General features: G+C 44.1%; 2 protein-coding genes across 2 annotated transcripts; both read left to right on the top strand.

Annotated features, from left to right (window-relative positions):
• The first annotated feature begins 4 nt into the window (after positions 1 to 4).
• CPTP (ceramide-1-phosphate transfer protein) lies at positions 5 to 2,980 on the top strand. Its single transcript, XM_075027252.1, has 2 exons — positions 5 to 134; positions 216 to 2,980. The coding sequence occupies exons 1-2, from the start codon at positions 13 to 15 to the stop codon at positions 736 to 738; spliced, it is 645 nt and encodes a 214-aa protein (XP_074883353.1). The 5' UTR covers positions 5 to 12; the 3' UTR covers positions 739 to 2,980.
• A 2,872-nt stretch (positions 2,981 to 5,852) lies between these two features.
• On the top strand, positions 5,853 to 10,519 carry TAS1R3 (taste 1 receptor member 3). Its single transcript, XM_075027245.1, has 5 exons — positions 5,853 to 6,131; positions 6,863 to 7,642; positions 8,052 to 8,255; positions 8,568 to 8,688; positions 9,300 to 10,519. Exons 1-5 carry the CDS (start codon positions 5,865 to 5,867, stop codon positions 10,184 to 10,186), a joined length of 2,259 nt encoding a protein of 752 aa, XP_074883346.1. The 5' UTR covers positions 5,853 to 5,864; the 3' UTR covers positions 10,187 to 10,519.
• The last annotated feature ends 7,115 nt before the right edge of the window (positions 10,520 to 17,634 follow it).

Here is a 17,634-nt window from a genome sequence, read left to right as displayed (position 1 = left end):
GGGAGGAGGGAGATGGCGGCGGGGCAGGGCGCGTTCAGCCTGCGGGAGGTCCTCGCCGCCTTCCAGACGTGCGTGACGGAGCGGCGGGAGGTGCTGCTGGGCCCTTACCTCAGCGGTTGGCGGGGGCTCATCCGGTGAGTGCCCTCGGCGGCCGGCCCGCGGGCCCGGGGCCGGGTTGCCGTTGGCTAACGGGAGCGTGTCTTCCCCGCGCGCAGGTTCCTTCACAGCCTGGGCTCCATCTTCTCGTTCGTCTCCAAGGACGCGGTGGCCAAGGTACAGATCATGGAGAACTACTGCCGCGGCGAGCAGCGGGAGAAGTACGTGTCGCTGCAGTCCATGGTGGAGTACGAGCTGGCCAACGGGCTGGTGGATCTCCAGAAGCGGTCGGGACGGCCCGACTCCGGCTGCCGCACCGTCCTGCGTCTCCACAGGGCCCTGCGATGGCTGCAGCTCTTCCTGGAGGGGCTGAGAACCGGCCGGGAGGACTCCCGGACGTCTGTCATCTGCACGGACTCCTACAACGCTTCCCTGGCCACCTACCACCCCTGGGTTGTTCGCAAAGCTGCCACGGTGGCCTTCTGCACGCTACCCTCCCGAAACGCCTTCCTTGAAATCATGAACGTGGGCACGACCGAGGAAGCCGTCACCATGCTGGGCGAGGCCTTACCCTATATCTGCGACGTCTACGGCATCACCCAGGAGCTCTTCGCCCACCACAAGCTGCTTGACCTTCCTTGACGGGAGGGATGCTCAAGAGCCATGCCACGTCCTGACAGAAGTAGGATGAAGCGGGTGAAAACCGTGTGTTTTCTTCTCTGTCCGTCGTCACCCTCCCTTTCCTTTTCCAGTAGGGAGCTGACAAGTCGGCAAAGCTATTCAGGATGCCTCACTTTATAAGAGAAAAAATTGTACCAGTTTTTTTTACATGTATATTTGTCTATGTGTGTGTAGAGCCTCGGCTCTACAGTAAGAAAAAAACCCCCACTATTAGCATGCTTAAGGGATATTTTTTTTTCTACCTGGATTAACCTTCAACTCTCCAGCTAGACTGGGGAGAGGGGGGTAGGTTTCTTTTTTAAGCCAAACTCTGCAACTTCAGCAGCACCTCTGCGTTTACACTAATAGTTAGGACCTGGTGAGACAGCACAACTTTCCGATGTGGTGTCTGAACACACTTAACACTACAGTGAGCTCACTTTGCCACTTTTGTTTACAAGCTGTTCCCTTGAGTAGATCTGGGGGGTTTTGCCCTCTTGTTGTGCTTCAGCCTTGAAACTATAATCCTGAGTAATGCGTGTCTGAAAGGAAGCTCTTTTCCTTGTGGTCACAGACTCATTTGATTACTGCTGCTAATTCTGTGGCCCCTAGAATTAAAGAAGGAAATGTTGGTGTATGTCGTTACTGTAAGACCCTGTTCTTCCTTTGTGCATGGATCCATTAAGCAGGACCTTCCTTCTGTGTAGCCTCCCCTACCCATTAATCTGTTGGTTTTAGCATGTACTGCACAATCCTATACATCCAGCTAAGGCTGCAGACTGTACCTTACCTGTTTTCCAGCCATGCTTCTAAATTGTGTTCTCATGATTTTTTTAATTAATGTGTCAAATGCCTACAAAAATGACTTCTCTGATTGTCTGGGGAGAAATCTGAACTTGTACTGTAAGTCACTACTTTGTGAGGCTTATTGCTTCTATTGCAAATCACTGTATGTAACAGCCAGTTGTGTGTGTGTGTGCACGCGCGTGTGTGTGTATACGCACACCCACCCACAAAGTATGTAAAATGGAGTTTACTTAGCTTTTTGAAAGCTGAAAAAGCACTACATTGTTAGTTCAGGATGACATGAATATTCGGGGGAGGAGGGAGAATCCCAGAGGCTGTAACATGTTTTGATTTTATCTCAGATAGGAGGCACTTTGGCCTAATGTAACACTGCGTGATTCAGGAAATCACTATTACCTCATGGAGATTAACTGGACATTAAATTATGTGACTAACATGCTTCTAAGAGTATCCTTTATAGGAATGCTGTCTGGTTTTGTGGTGTTGGCAGGAACACCACTTATAGTGTTATCTTTTTATATCTTGTCTTTCACTAGCAGAGTCTGTTTCGTTTACCTAGTGATCAGATGTGAAACCAGCTGTCAGGAGTAACCCAGATGAAGTTAGATGCTGTGCAGTGAGCCCCCATTCTGATTACTCGCATCTCTCAACACTATCTTTTGCCTGAAGACAGGAAATGGAATTTCCTTGAATATCCTAAATGGAGGTTTAGTTGCTATGCTGTGAAAACACAAATATAATTCCCTTCTTGCTAAGACCACCTTAAATGATCACATAGTTACATAGGATAAATCCATATATCAAAATGGAGCGGTTCCATGTTACAAACTACAAAGTGCTGGGCCTCCCTTGCTGTCCGATATAGATACAGCTGGTATTTAATCTGTGTAGCGTATTAAATGCCTTAAATTACGTCAAATAGCATTGTGTGTCAAGTGAAAAAATGTTAACAGATCTCTTGAGGTTTAACGCAGAAATGGTAGCATGACTACATGGGAGAATTACTTTTTGTCCCTTGTCGCATTCATTGTCAACTATTCCTCCTATGAGATAAACATTAGTGTTGAAGGTGAACTTGATTTTTACCATTAAAGAATCAGACTTTCTCAGTAGGGAGAAAACTTTGTTCTAAGTTTATAACCGATCATTGTGCAAAGTATGCTTCAAGTAAAATACAGCTTTCCATCAGTCTGCACGCTCTCATTTAAACAAGATATTGCCTCACGGTAGTTCTATTTTCCTGGTGTCCTGCTCTGTCTCCAAACAATGGGAACCTTTTTAACAGCCCCGGTTAGTTACCACTGAGTAAAACTAAGGTCCTGCACTTGGCTTTGGGCAAGTTCAGAGTCTGGCAGCTTTCACTAATGGGGCCAAATACAGAAGTTTAAAACCTTCAGCTACAGTGACGGGTGTACTTGAAAGCTGCAATAACATACAGATTCGCTAGAGGGAGTTTGAGTATTTTGCACAAAAGTCCATCACATAAACTTACCTCCTATGCCACAGTAAGCGTACTTGATTTCACGTGAAAATATGGGTGGGAGTAAATAAGTGCATACGTGTGACCTACACCATTCAAACAGCTTTTTTTCTTTTCCTCTCTGTGAAGCTGAATTTGTATTTAGAACTTTTTAAGAGAAGTTATATAGTTAAAGCTAACACTAAGTATTCCATTAGGGCGAAGGTATCCTTAAAAGAATGTCAGTATAAACACATCTATATAACGTAGCTATAGAAATCTACACCTGTTGCTTGCCTGAAGTACTTACATACTTAGCTTTCTACAGTGTACCTGCTTCTCTTCATACTGGAAAAATATTCTAGCCTTGTAGCAAAAGTGGTGTATCAGTTTGGCAGTATAAGCAGTTTTTATGATACAGTATAAATACATAATAAGCCAATAACATGCAGTAAATTGAACTTTCCAATTCAGAGCTATCCTGTTTTCTAAAATACAAACCTGACAGAAAAAATGCAAACCATGACGCAACCAAAATTACTATGTTGTGGAACTTGTACCTAAACCAAAGTTTTTAAACTGAAGTTAACTTCATAGCTCAGTGTGAGAAAAATTTAGATCCGCCAATAACAACTTCCTAAAAATAACAGTATAGCTGAGTAATAGCTTACCAACCTTGCAATCCAGGAATGGCCTGCTCCAGACAAGTTCTTGCAATGCACTAAGGAAGACCTGGTTATCTCCTGATGAGGTGACCTTGAATTTAAAAAAAAAAACAAAAAAACAAAAACCGCAGTGTAAGTCTCTTATCACTACCCTTTAGTTCAGACAATTCCACGTATTATTCTGAAGTTCATTTAAAAATAAACTATGTGACGTTCTTTCAGCACAGGCTACTTCTAAGTAGGGAGCACGCAAGCCGGGGAGAACCTCAGGTAACAGCAGGAAGCAACGCTGGTGAGCAAGTCGTTTTTTTTCCTCCTCAGGCTCTGTATGGGTAATGGTTGTATTACGGTAACAGGCACCATTCTCCACAAGGCACACTTTGGCTTGTTGGATTCCGCTCCTGTCAAAGCGCATTCTCCTTGGCGATGCTTTTAGATGAGCAGCCTGCACTGATCAAGATCTGCTCCCATCATTAGACAAGTCACAAATGCAGCTGTTTGTGAAAACTGTAAACAGGGATGGTTTCTACAAACACATTCCATTAAAGATGATGTTTCTCGCTTGGTTGGGGCAGGGGGCAGTTAATGCCAAAGACGTGTCCAAATTAAAGGTGGGCACCCGAGTTTACCACCTATCCTACAGGAAGTCAAATTTCTAGAGCTGCGACAATGAATTCAGTAAGTCACTGCTTGAGTAAAGGCTACTCATTGAGCAAAGGAAACCAGGATTAGGCCAGTGGTTTGCAACTAAGTACACTCATAGGGTATTGATGTGTATTTGACTATCATCCACTAAGCACAGAGTTACACATTTAACATATTTTGCTAAACAAATTCTTCCCCGTTATTTTCATCTCTCCGAGTTCTATTTAAAGAGACTTCCCAGGAACTGATGAGACTGGATCCCCTGCCCCTGTTCCCTCTCCCACATTCGCTTGGAGATTTCTTTGAAACATCTTCCCCAAACCAGACAAATAATGGTCCCTTACCTGCTGCTGTGCTTGAGCTTTGGTTATGCAGCAGCCCTCAAACCCACATGCCTATCGGCCCAGTTTAGAAGGCCTGGTGATTATATCATAGGAGGCTTGTTCCCTTTTGGAACGGACACCGTAAACCTGACGGCACGATCAGAGCCCACGTTAGTTGTGTGTGAAAGGTAAGAGGAACATTAGCTTCATTAGTACACGGTAAGTTTGGTCACTTGGGCTGGGAAGAGAAAGGAAAAGAAAGTAATCCTTCTGATAGCAGCTGACGGTCTCACAGCCGAACGTTAAAGGTAAGACAGAGACAAAGATTAGCTCTAAGGTGCTGGAGCGCTGGTGTGCTGTGCCATCAATTTCTGATCCTGAAATGGAAAATGTTTTTGTCTTTTCTGGATGCTACTATGCAGGCAAACTTCGGATGCAACCAACCCCATTTCGATGAAAGCTTTTAGTGGCACTGGTTTTCTTAGTGTTTGGAATCTAACGCTTACACAAAGGTGTAAATGTTGCTTTTGCTTCCAGATGGAATGAGAAGCATGCACTGCACTCTGCAGGCAGATGACACACGTTAAGATGGCACATTGCCTTTTACGAGATATAAGGACACTCAGTACAAAAAGACATGCTAGTGTCCTGCTTCTTTGGCAGCAACAAAGCATGGAAAAGCACGGTCCAAATTCTTTTCATCTTCACAGGCCATGAGGCAGGGAATATGCCCAGTGCACTGAGCTATACAGCGGAGGAAAATCCCAGGAAGAAGAACATCTCTCCTGAATTAGCACGCACAGCACTTTGGGAACCACTGGCTTCATGGCTGAAGTACACAAACCTAAGAGCAGGAGGTTGTCCGAACATTGACCCTCCTCACAGCTAAACATACTGGTCTCTCTATACCTCTGTTTCTTCTCCTGTGAAGCACAGAGAATATATTTGCTGACAGACAAGATTAATTAGATTTGAAAGGTGCTCAGCGCCTCTCTACTCACGGTACAAAATTTGCAAAGGCTATGTATAGGTACAGGGATGCTCTGCTAACAGTGCCACGTATATCTGGCTTGGCAACACACAGGATGCCAAGATGTCAAAGAACGTGGAATAAGCTGATCACCATTGTAACAGCACTAATAGATCACGTAATTCCCTGTCTCCTCTTATTACAGGTTATTTGTAGGTGGGCTAATATGGGCTCTTGGGATGAAGTTTGCTATCGATCAGATCAACAATTCCACTTCACTTCTCCCAGGAGTAAAGCTGGGCTATGACATGCATGACACCTGCTTTGAGCCAGTGGTGGCCTTACAGCCCAGCTTGCTATTTTTGACCCGAAATGGCACAACAGGCATCGGAGTACTGTGCAACTACACCGACTACCAGCCTCGTGTGACTGCTGTGATTGGACCACATAAGTCAGATCTCTGCCTGGTAACAGCCAAACTATTCAGCTTCTTCTTGATCCCACAGGTAAAGAAACTCTCTGGAGAAGCAAGAATTCTCCTTTTTGGTGGGGGAAGGGTTTGGATCAACAACGCTCTCTATGCTCTAGGTCTTTGAACCAGGACTGCTAAAGCGCAGATTCCAGTCTTTCCTCTGCCACAGATTTCCTGAGAGATCTCGGGCAGGTCATTAAACTTCCCTCCTGGAACACACTCCAGTGTCTAAGTTCCCGGAGAGAAGAGGGATAACTCAGGCTGCTCTGTGATCAATGTAAAATGGGAATAAACAGAGTTCCCAGCATAAACTGCGAGGATCCCTTGAAAATACATCTGTGCTGTAAGTACACAGTTACCACAACAGAGAGAGAGCTATAATGGTCAGGTAAATCTAGCCCTGAGCTAAGATATTACTGAATCTTGGGTGTGTCACCCTTTGTAGAAAGTAGCTAATTATCATTGTCATTAACGATAAGGGCTGGTGCTGTGATGACGGACACAAATGGCAGTGGAAGGAGACAGCCATGTGGGACAATGCTAGCAGAGGCAAATGACGGGCCAGTTTACGGTTCTCTTGGTAAATGCAGCCACGATGGACCTATCCCTTTAGACGAGTTCTTCCTTCCCACTATCCTGACACAGCAGTTTTGAAAATCTAGTGCACTGAGACTAAGCAAAGAAGGTGGAGAGTGATCTGGACTGTGAACACTTCTCTCAGCTTTACTCTTTGCCTCACTTTCTCTCTTATCCTCTAATTTGCAGGTCAGCTACGGAGCCAGCAGTGAGAAGCTCAGCAACACAGACTTGTACCCATCCTTCTACCGTACTGTTCCCAGTGATAAGAACTTGGTGGAAGCTGTGGTCCTGCTACTGAACAAGTTCGGATGGAACTGGATTGGCATCATTGGAAGCGATGATGAATATGGCCAAGGAGCTCAGAGGCTCTTCTTAAGCATAGCTGGAAATCACAGCATCTGCATTGCGTTCGAGGGACTAATTCCTACAGACCTTGCAGACCCCAAAGCCAAAAACCAACTGGAAGATACCATTAAATTAATTAACAAGACCAAAGTCAACATCATTGTCCTTTTTGCCTTTAGTCAGTCAGCCCAGGCCCTGCTGGAACACAGCATCAGGATGGGACTGAGCAAGAAAGTCTGGATTGGCACTGAAGCCTGGATGTTGTCTGACATAGCTGCCTCCATCCCAAATATTCAGAGCATTGGGACAGTCTTAGGCTTTATTATGAAAGCAGGCGCAGTCCCTGGCTTCCGGAAATATGTTGCCGACCTCTTTACCTCTGTTCAGCAGGATAAATTTTGCCAGGAGTCTAGAAAATTCAACCAGCTCATGAACTCTGATGTGCTGGACACACATTGCAAACAGTGTGACCACATCTCGCTGCGTGACATCTCATCCATGCTAAACCTCCCGCAAATACAATCAGTCTACATCGCAGTCTACAGCGTGGCTTATGCACTGCACAGAGCGCTGGGGTGCACCCACCAAGGGTGTCCCAAAGCATCCATCAGATCTTGGCAGGTGAGTAAAGGTCAGGTCTGGGTGACAAACAACAATTTTTTATCTCATCTATGCATCGGAGCTGCACACAGCCAGGGAGGGTGGGAGGGTAACATTGCACTGTGCTCCTGCCCTGGTAGCGATACAACCTTGGCAATTCCCTTAGCCAGTCAACCCAGCACACTGCACCTTCTCTGCCGCTGGCTAGGGCTGCATCCCCCTCTCTAGGGCTATGTTTTGGCTCCCGCTAATTGGGCTTGGCACAATAGATAAAGCAGTTGATAATATAGCCAGAAGGCTGATAGTCGCAATCTTAGCCCACGCAAGGGACAACTGATTTCAGCCAGAAATTAGTTCACTGCATTATCATCCTCCAAGCAAGAACATCAACTGTACCAATATTTACCGTCAATTTTCATTTTCTCCTCAGCTGCTGCATTTCATGAATACCCTCCCATTCAAGGTGAATGGCCAAAGTTTCAGCTTTGATCAATTCCATGGCACAAACACTGGCTACAAGCTTATATTCTGGTCCTGGAAAAATGGCACCCTTACATACCTGCCTGTAGGCAACTATGAAGAGTCCTTGTACATCAATAAGTCCCAGATTCAGTTTCACACTACAGATCAAAAGGTAAAGATGGGGGGCAAAAGCATAAACAATCACAAAATTAAGTAAACATTTTTGCTGCTTCATCAGGACTGTTCATAAGGAGCTTTTAGCCTGCGTGCTACTCCTACGAGATTTGCGTGGGACCCAGTTCTTGCTCCTCTGCAAACATGTAATCCACCTCCATTGTGCAAAACTAGAAGAAGGTATTCCCAGCACTGTTTAAGATTCAGACACAGGTTTGATCCCAGCACAGCACAGCCAGTTTCTTCTCATTCGTTTGGCGATACGGTGCTTCTCCTGATACGGCTGACATTCATTCTTCCTTTTGTCTAGGAGCCTACATCAGAGTGCTTCAGACACTGTAAACCAGGACAACTAAGACGAATAAAAGGATTCCACCTCTGCTGCTACGACTGCACAGATTGTCCAGAAAACACCTTCTGGAGCACTAAAGGTGAGGTCTGAGAAATTCAATGGCTTTAACTGCCTGTATTATGTCTACCTACTGCTTAAGGTCACACAGGTTCACAGAACTGGTAACGACCAGTTGTGAGCTCTTCCTCCATGAAGCACTGCCAGTGCAGAGTATTTGCCTCCATTTTGTTCTGCTGTGCATTGCTCAGTCTTGCTCTGGAGATCTTCAGCGGGGGACCTTCCTCTGTTGATCCCAAAGGGAATGCATAAGGACAATGCTTATGTTTTACCTCAAGAGGTAGGAGAGAGGGGTATGGTCAAATTCTGGGGTCATAGGTAGAAGAAAAGCATACGATGAAATTCTGGGATCTTTTGGAAGCTGGTGATCCTTCATGGGGAAGGGAAACAGAGCCAGGAAATATGTGGATCCTTTTGGGGGGATGGTGGAGAAGTAGAGGGAAAAAGAGATTGAACTATCACAAGCTTTGGCAATGCAATACACTTAGGATGGGGCGGGGGGGAAGTAGGCAAAGCAGCACCCAAACCAGCTACCTAATTCATGACTGTGGATCCATCCTCAAGGACTGCCTGCAGCAGGGTAGCAGCACTCCGCTGCAAGGTGGTCATCAGCTTCTCACTGCTGCTTTGCAGACAGCTCTACCTGCACTCCCTGCCTAAAGCATCAGTGGTCCCCTGTCCGGAGCACACAATGTTATGACCGCAACGAGAGATACCTCTTTTGGAATGAGCCGCTCACCATTGCCTTGCTAACGTTGATGTCCGTCACCATATCCTTGACTTGTTTGACAGCCGTGCTCTTTCTAAAGAACCTCGAGACTCCCCTCGTGCAGGCTTCTGGAGGCAAACTGAACCTCTTTGCCTTGTTCGCACTCACGCTGCTGTGTCTCAGCTGCTGCCTCTATATAGGGAAGCCCAGCAACAACCTTTGTATGAGCCAGCAGGTAGTCTATGCCCTGTGCCTCAACGGTTGTTTCTCTACCTTCTTCATCAAATCCCTTGAGATCACCCTTGTGACAGAGTTCCCCCGCTGTGCCCCCACCTTCTTGTACTGGGTGACCCAGAGAAGGGCCTGGCTCCTCGTCGCCTTGTGCCTCCTCACCGAGTGCTTGTTCTGTTTCTGCTATCTTCACTTGGGCCCGGACTATCTGGTGTCTGACTACAAGTCACTGCCCACCGAAGTTCTGCTTGTGTGTAACACTGAGTCCTGGTTTGCCTTTGCTCTGGTGCACGGCTACAACGGCTTCTTGGCCTTTGTCTGCTTCCTGTGCACATTCATGGTACAGACTTCTGGTAAGAAGTACAATATTGCCAGGGGGATCACGTTTGCCATCCTAATCTACTTCATCATCTGGATCTTCTTCATTGCTACTTTTGTCACGCTGAAGACAGTCCTCAGGTCTGTTACTCAGATTGGTACCATTTTGTCAACTAGTCTGGGTATCCTGGGGACCTACTATATCCCTAAATGCTACATCATCTTGCTTAAGCCTGATCTGAACACGGTAGATTATTTCTAGAACTCCATCAAAGAGGAGCCAGAGGAGGACTCAATAAACAGACAATAAACCACATCCATTGTCACCTGCTGTGCAGTAGAAGCTGGCTGTATTTTAATAAGATAATTCTGTTTATGATGAGTCTATAAGCTATGGTCCCACACACAATCACCACATAAAATACAGTCTTATCCAGTAGGCTGAACACTAGGAACAGAATTTTTAAGCTGCAAAAGCACAGGGCTCTACTCAATGAGCTAAAGCAAAATGCCCCCGGCAGAGTAGTATTCATCCTCTCTATGGCTAACCACCTGTTTCATCACCCACAAGGAGCCAAAAGCACATTTGGTTAAGCAAGCAACCTATGGTACTGATACTTTATATGAATCTCTCAGGTCTGGCAATCTGAGCTCACCCAGGCCACTTTCCTGTAAAGACCGCTCATGATTTTTACTTCTTAACAACTAGATAACCGCTCCAGAGATATAACCACGAATCTTTTCCCAGGCCTTACAAGAACTTTCAAATATATTCAACAGGACCGAAATAATAACTAGAAAAACAGAAGGGAATCATCTGAAAAGGTATGAGATAGACCACAAATAGAAATCCTTGTGATTAACTAATGATACTGAGTACCTATCTATGCAGGATCCTCTATAAAGCCCTTCTAGTGAGCAACATCAGAAAACACAGCTCCTGTGCAGGTCTTCTCCTGGTAGATACAGGAGGTAGATGACGAGAGGGAGATAATAGACAAGAGAGAACCAAAGGTCCTGCACACTGCTCTGTAATTGCAGTCTGTACACTTTTATGCGTGTTTGTGCACTTGCTTTATTAAAAGTGGAGTCAATGACATCCTACAGCTCTGGGTCTCTTTTTTAATGGTTACAGTCAATGCAAACTTATCACCGTCTAGGTTGTGAAACTGTATGGTTCTAACAGCCACCAGCATCCTTAAGACAACCCTTTCCCCATTCTCCCTGTAAATAAGATTCCGTGACGGAACGTATTGATCCTCTGGGCTGCCCTCTCTTTCTATTTAAACAGAAGGGCTCCAACTTATCAGCATGGCACCAAGTAAGTTTTGCTCATTTTTGACTGAAATTTAGAGGATACCTGGAAAGGTATACATGAAGTTAACAACATAGGCAAAGAGTACACAAAGAAATTGATAGGTCATACACAAACTGAAGTACGAGGAAACAACTGTGTTCAGATCAAGAAGGGCTGACTACTTTGACTCTTAAATAAAAGACTGAAAGGCTAAGCAAGGCTTCTGATGACCATTGCTCTTCTAGTTCGTAATATCATCAGTACCCTGTTGCAGCATATTAACTGAGAACTGGTCCTTATGTATCACTGAGTGTTGAAACAAAACACAAGCAAGAACTTGTATTTCTCAAGAGATTTCACAATTTCATTCCAAGTCAGAACAACTGTAGTTATTCAAGCCAGAATCTCAGTAAAACTGAGATTTTTTTCAGATAAATTATACTGTAAAAGTTTAGATATCATAATGGAAATGTTTATCATAATTTCACACTTCTTTTACAATATGAATTTCACTTTTGATATCATTGTTGTGAAACAAAAAGCCGAACTTTCCAAAGTCAAAGCTTAAATTTCTGTTAAGTAATGTTTTCTATGGAAAAAATTTCTTTTTTAATTTTCTTGACCGCTTTGTCACAAAATCCAGAGAAACCACTTTGATATGTAAAGGCAGCTGTATGCATGATATAGAGAGTATATTACCCATTCAAATTTCAGTTCACTCATTTGTGTTTCATTAACATGTGTTTGCAAAGAACATGGAAATGACAAGACACATGGAAATGAACAGTGTGCAAATCACACTATCCAAAGTCATAGCAAAAAGTTCCTCCATCTCAAAAAACATGCAAATATCACCGGAGAGAAACATTTCTTACCCAGTGGGACATTCTGCAATGGGGACAAAATAAATCAAACACTTTGAGGAATAAGAAATATCTCTAACCTGTATTCATACATGTAACATGGCCCCTGTTTGCTGAACAGCAGGAGAATTCTCATATCCAGAAAGGCTAGTAGTTTGCCCCATTAAGCATCTGATTTACAAGAACAGGTAATAGCGATAGTTTCAGAAGGCACGACAAAGAAATACTCACACAAGAACAACATAGACTACCTCTCTCCCAAACGGTGCCTGCTAACTATAACCAGTTACTATCTAGTTTATATTATGAATATGAAGGTTTACACATAAGTTACTGAACAAATGACGATCCTCTAAAGTGCTGAGCGTGGAGGCTCAGGGAAACGTATGGGTCTAACTCTCTGTAAATCCTGCAAGCTCGTTGCCACTAGGGAGTGCTGTACATCAAGAATTTCACAAGCCTGTTTTTGCGTATGCAAAAATCATCTCTAATTGTCAGTCTACCTGCTTGTATCGGATAGACTCCCCTCACTGCCTATTAGCCACAGACATACTCCCTAGACAGGACTTTCTGCATAGATGAATTACTAGACTCAAACCCAAACAAAGACAAAAGGAAACACCCCTTATTTCCATTACTGTTCTCTGTACCTACCTTTACATTTCCTAGCAATGGAATTGGCCCTTCCACCCAACACTGGACGTCTCTCTTTTCTTGAAGGTGTCACCAATCAGATAGGGCCTAAAGGCTGCTTAAAGCCAGGAAAGAGATTCACAATTATAATCCACAGCAGGTACTTTCTGCACTACAGCTGTTACTGACGGTGTCTGGCTAGGCTGTGTGTGACAAAAAAGCATACCCATAGTCCCTCTAGACCATCACGCACATATTGCTGGAGTACTTTCCTCAAACCTACAAAACCCTCCCAAGTTCCTGCCTCAAGTTCAGGCTCGGCTCCTACCTCCACTCCCACATACCACCTCTCACATGGAAAATGAACTGAAATGGCCACCAGCTGAACCATTTTAACACCAAGGGGACCAGCAATTCCTGCCAGCTGGACTGCTGGTGGCCTACATACGACTAACAGCTGACAGTGGTAGCACCATTTAAGACAGCAGCTCACCCCCACACACTGTGTATTAGGAGCTACTTAGAAAAGTGCTGCTTCTAGAATCGCTAGGACAAAAGGCTTGAACTCAACTCCTATTGCTGCCAATAACAAAACCTCATTTAACTTAAATGTAGGCAACTATCTGACCACCTTTAAAGCAACCAGATATGCAATGGAGCAAGGAGCTTTGCAGGTGAAGACAAACTTCCACCGAATTGTGTAAGCTGTTACAGAAGCATTCCTAGGTCTGTCTTTACTTGCTAGTCAGTGACTTGGGCATTTACGCTTGAGTCAGTCTGTTCTTCCAATTGACTTGGACTTCATTTTTGTCATTCCTACTGATCGGATCAATGGCAGAAGGAATGGGTTGCACAGCTTTTAAACCTTGTTCCAAAGGGTTACCTCCCTACTGAACACATGCTGTCTAGTTTTAAGCCCAAACAATAGCCAAGTAACATTTAACAACAGGACTTCTGGTGAGCTACAGCAGAACACCAGTGAGAGTCTGAAGCTACATCTGCTCCCTGCTGTCAGGTTCTCACCTCAGGGGAGGAGAGGAAGCATCATGGATGTAAGTGGGAGCTTCCTTCTCTTTCAGGCTGCAGAGGACAAGTAGGAAAGATCCATTCTCCTCCAGGGCTGTGTTGTTCCCGTAATCCCCCCCATCCTGGACAGCTGCTGCACGGACTGGGGCAGGGGAGCTCTCCCAGCAGCCCCGCTCGGAGACCAGGCTTAGTTTTGGCATATGAATTTGTTTGCCACCTATGATGGAAAGTGCAAGGCATCTCTGGAGTTCTCTGCAATGCACCAAGCTCTTTTTATGCCCTCGATAAAAGTATTTTGATTTTCAGAAGGAAGATCCATTTCCCTGGCTGCAAAGTGCTTTGCTGTTCAGAACTGTGCCTAAAACATCCTGCTATGAAATAAGCAAGTAGCGCTTTCAAATTCCATAGACACATGAAATGCGAGCTTTCTGAAAGTACAGAATGTTAAAGCCTCACAGTAAAAACTCCAGCAGAAGATAGCAGAAGACAACGAATAAGTTACTCTGCTGGAAGGACAGAATGCTACCAGATCTGAAGTAAGCTGCTGATAAGAGTGCAGATAACGCAGAAGCAGGACATGACAAGGTGTTGCAAAAGCCCGAGTGTGCCAGAAAATGAAATCTATGAGAGCAGAGGCTCAAAGCAGCAGGACTTGCACATCACTTCCCTTACACTTGCTCCTCAGAAATACAAGAGTGCCAAAGCTACAGACAACTTAAGCACCTGGACACAGGACAAGTAATAGATGAAGGGCAAATGCTTCTGTCAGCATCACACAACCTGGACATTTTCAGGCCTACTGCTTCACGCATGCACAGGGTATAACAGCTTTCTAAACATGGGAAAACTACACAAAGCCTTACCCACCTCCTGCTGGGAGAGTATGTTTGTACTGAAACATTTTTTATAAGACTAGTTCAACTACTAGTGTTATTCCTGTCTGTTCTTGAGGTGTGGAAATTCCTCTGTTCTCCAGGTCCACCCTGCCAACTTCAAGGCATTGTAAAACCAACACTGCAGTACACAGAGCACAACAAAGCCGACTCTGCAGCTCTAGAGGTCACCACAAATCTTGAACTCTTCAAAAAAGCAGCTTAGAACTGCAGACCCCAAGCAATCTGAGGGGCAAGGCCTATTCCCTCCTCTGTCCCACTGTGCCTGCTGTATTTTATTTCTCCTCTTGCCATTTGAGACTCTAGGGTCCACATAATCAAAGGACTATAATCCAGGACAAAAGAAGGTAAATTGCTGCTACTACCAGTGTGTCTCCTGCCAGTTACTTTTAGAACACAGAGGGTGGTGAGGTAATACAGCTGTGCTTCTCCATGAGCACATTTATGGATCACGAAGCACTTGTCACCCTCACAACACTGCTGTACAGAAGCTGCTGTTGCTTTGCTTTACTCATCTCAATTTTCTAGGTCTTTTGAAGTGTTTACTATGATTTACTAGAGCGAACCTGATGCAGCTGCATACAGAGGTGATACAAGCTGATGAACTGGGTCTGCTTTGCTCATCTTCATGGCTGCAGGATCGTTACCCCTGCCTAACAGAGTCCCAGCTGCACAATTTCCTTTTTGTCTTAACTATTTTTGCAGCTGATAAGGATGTCTGGCACTTTCGGTCCTTATTATAATACTGTGTTCTACATTATATTTTTTGTAATAAATGTGAATCCACATTTATTACACCTATGTACTTTTCATTACACACCTCTGTACTTCCAAAAGGCTGGAGAGAAACCAGCCAGCCCAGAGCAGACACCTGTGGCAGAGACCAAGCAAGGAAAGACAGACACTATCTTGAACTACACAGCATCACAGCAATAATCAACAGTGTCTCAATGTCCACTTATATACCGTGAAGGTTGCCATGTGTACTAGTGTAATATGAGGTGGCTAATTAGGTATACTGCACTACCAACTATCAGCCAATAGTTGCTATTAAATATTAGCCACTTAGTGCCTCTTTATGTCAAGAAAAGCGGCAGCTACCACTCTGCTGTTACTTTTCCTAACAGTGCAGATGAAATACAGTACAGAGATTTGTCTTTTCTCATGCTGTATCACGGAGGAATGATGACAGTATCTCTCCTTCAGTTCAAAAGCAAAGGCTACAACTTGATCCAACACTTTTTAACCAATGCCATCACACTTATCCTTCATAAACCTGGTAAAAGTACAATCAGACTCTAACGCAATTGTTAAAAAATTGATTTCATGTTACTGAAATTAAGCAACTAGCAAAGAACAAGTACTTTCTCAAAGCAAAACCAGAAATATTTTAGTAAAGGTTGTTCACAGTAATTTTTTTTATCCTTTAAACAATCTTTATTCTACACTCATTTTGCAAAAAATTGTGTCGGTGTAAAGTAGCAAACCAGGAAGGGTGAAAATGGAAAAACGTCCACATTATTTCACATTACTACCAAACAGTAGCAAGTAAATATCAAGTCAAATCACTAAGATCTTTTCTTTTCCCCATCCACTTTGACAAGCAACTACACTGCTCTTTTATTCCCCACATTAAAGTTTTTCCACCTATCCACTATGTGGTATTGGCAGTTAACTCATCAATTCAGCTCAAATAAAGAATTTGCAAATTAATCTAAACCAGGGAATGTTTTAATTCTTAAAAAAAAGAGCTTTTTGGTGTGCTGCAAAGCTAGTTGTCCTAGATTTCTGAGGTCACCTGCATATAAAATTCTCCCAGCGTACTTAAGGAGAAACATGAAACATTTGACAAAAGTACCCCTCAGTGTGATTAAAGACAGCAAAAATCTGACCTGAAGACTGGAAGTCCTTGTTTCTCGAGACTGCAGCAAGTCTTCATGAGCATAATGTCGCACCTGAGAATTTCAGCAGTACTCCTCACTTCAGTGCTGTGATTTCATAGTAGAGAAGCATTAAGTAACTTTTGATCCTCATTCCAGAAACAGAGAAGGAAAAACTTTGATTTACCTCTACTGCTTCTCTTTCTAGCTGCAGAGGTACAGCCACAATAGACTGATTTCTCTTTTCCTTTAGGGGCAAAGGAAGGGGTGGGGGAAGAGGGAGGAAGGGAAAAGTAGCTAATTAAATTGTTCAGCCAGTTCCAGTCACCTGCAGACAATTTATACTAGGTCAGCTGGAGTTCATCAGGCTCTGCAGTAAAAGGCTGCAAGAGCATGTCCAAAATTCTGATCATTTAATATTCACCTAACTGGTAACATGCTGGCTAGACCATTTTGCATCCCATGTAAACAAATATGGTTTGAAAGGGAGAATATGGGAAACTCTGCAAGACTTTCTCATAGGCTCTTATATACATCTGCTGCAGAATTGTGCCACTTATAACTGGTGCCTCCATAATAACTACTACTTAGTCTCTCCCTTTGCTGCTTGATCTCTGCCAGCTAAGAAGAGGGAATCTGCCTCATCAAGCTCTGGCTGTTCTCTGTCCGTGAACGACTCAGACCTTACAGGGAGGTTTGGTGTCCCTCATGTTGCATAACAAATGCACCGTGGTTTAAGGCTTACCAGTTAGTCTGCAAAGTGGTGTCCTAATGATCCTAGCTTGTCTCTGCTGGAGTTTGTGTGCAGAGTCCCAAAAAAGGGAATATTCACATGAAACAGCTGAAAATATTGATGGGTTCTACCAGCAGATTCATCTCCTGGGTCTGCAGGCAGGAAAACTTGTTCCAGCTCATGTCTTTGTAACAGCAAGTATCCTCCAGCTGTCTTTTACTTCCACAAACTTTCTTCAGCCTTTGCTGTACACCTACTCCTGCCAAGCTGCAAGAGGGAGAAGCTCAATAATTAAGAGATAGGGCAATTTAAGGGGAAAGCACAATTTCTGCACCAATGTATTAGTCATTAGCTCAAAGCTACAGCACTTCTGATAAATGGCAGG

The sequence above is a fragment of the Buteo buteo genome, chromosome 5 (genome assembly GCF_964188355.1).
Source record: "Buteo buteo chromosome 5, bButBut1.hap1.1, whole genome shotgun sequence".
NCBI lineage: Eukaryota > Metazoa > Chordata > Aves > Accipitriformes > Accipitridae > Buteo > Buteo buteo.
This window is presented reverse-complemented; position numbering and strand designations above follow the sequence as displayed.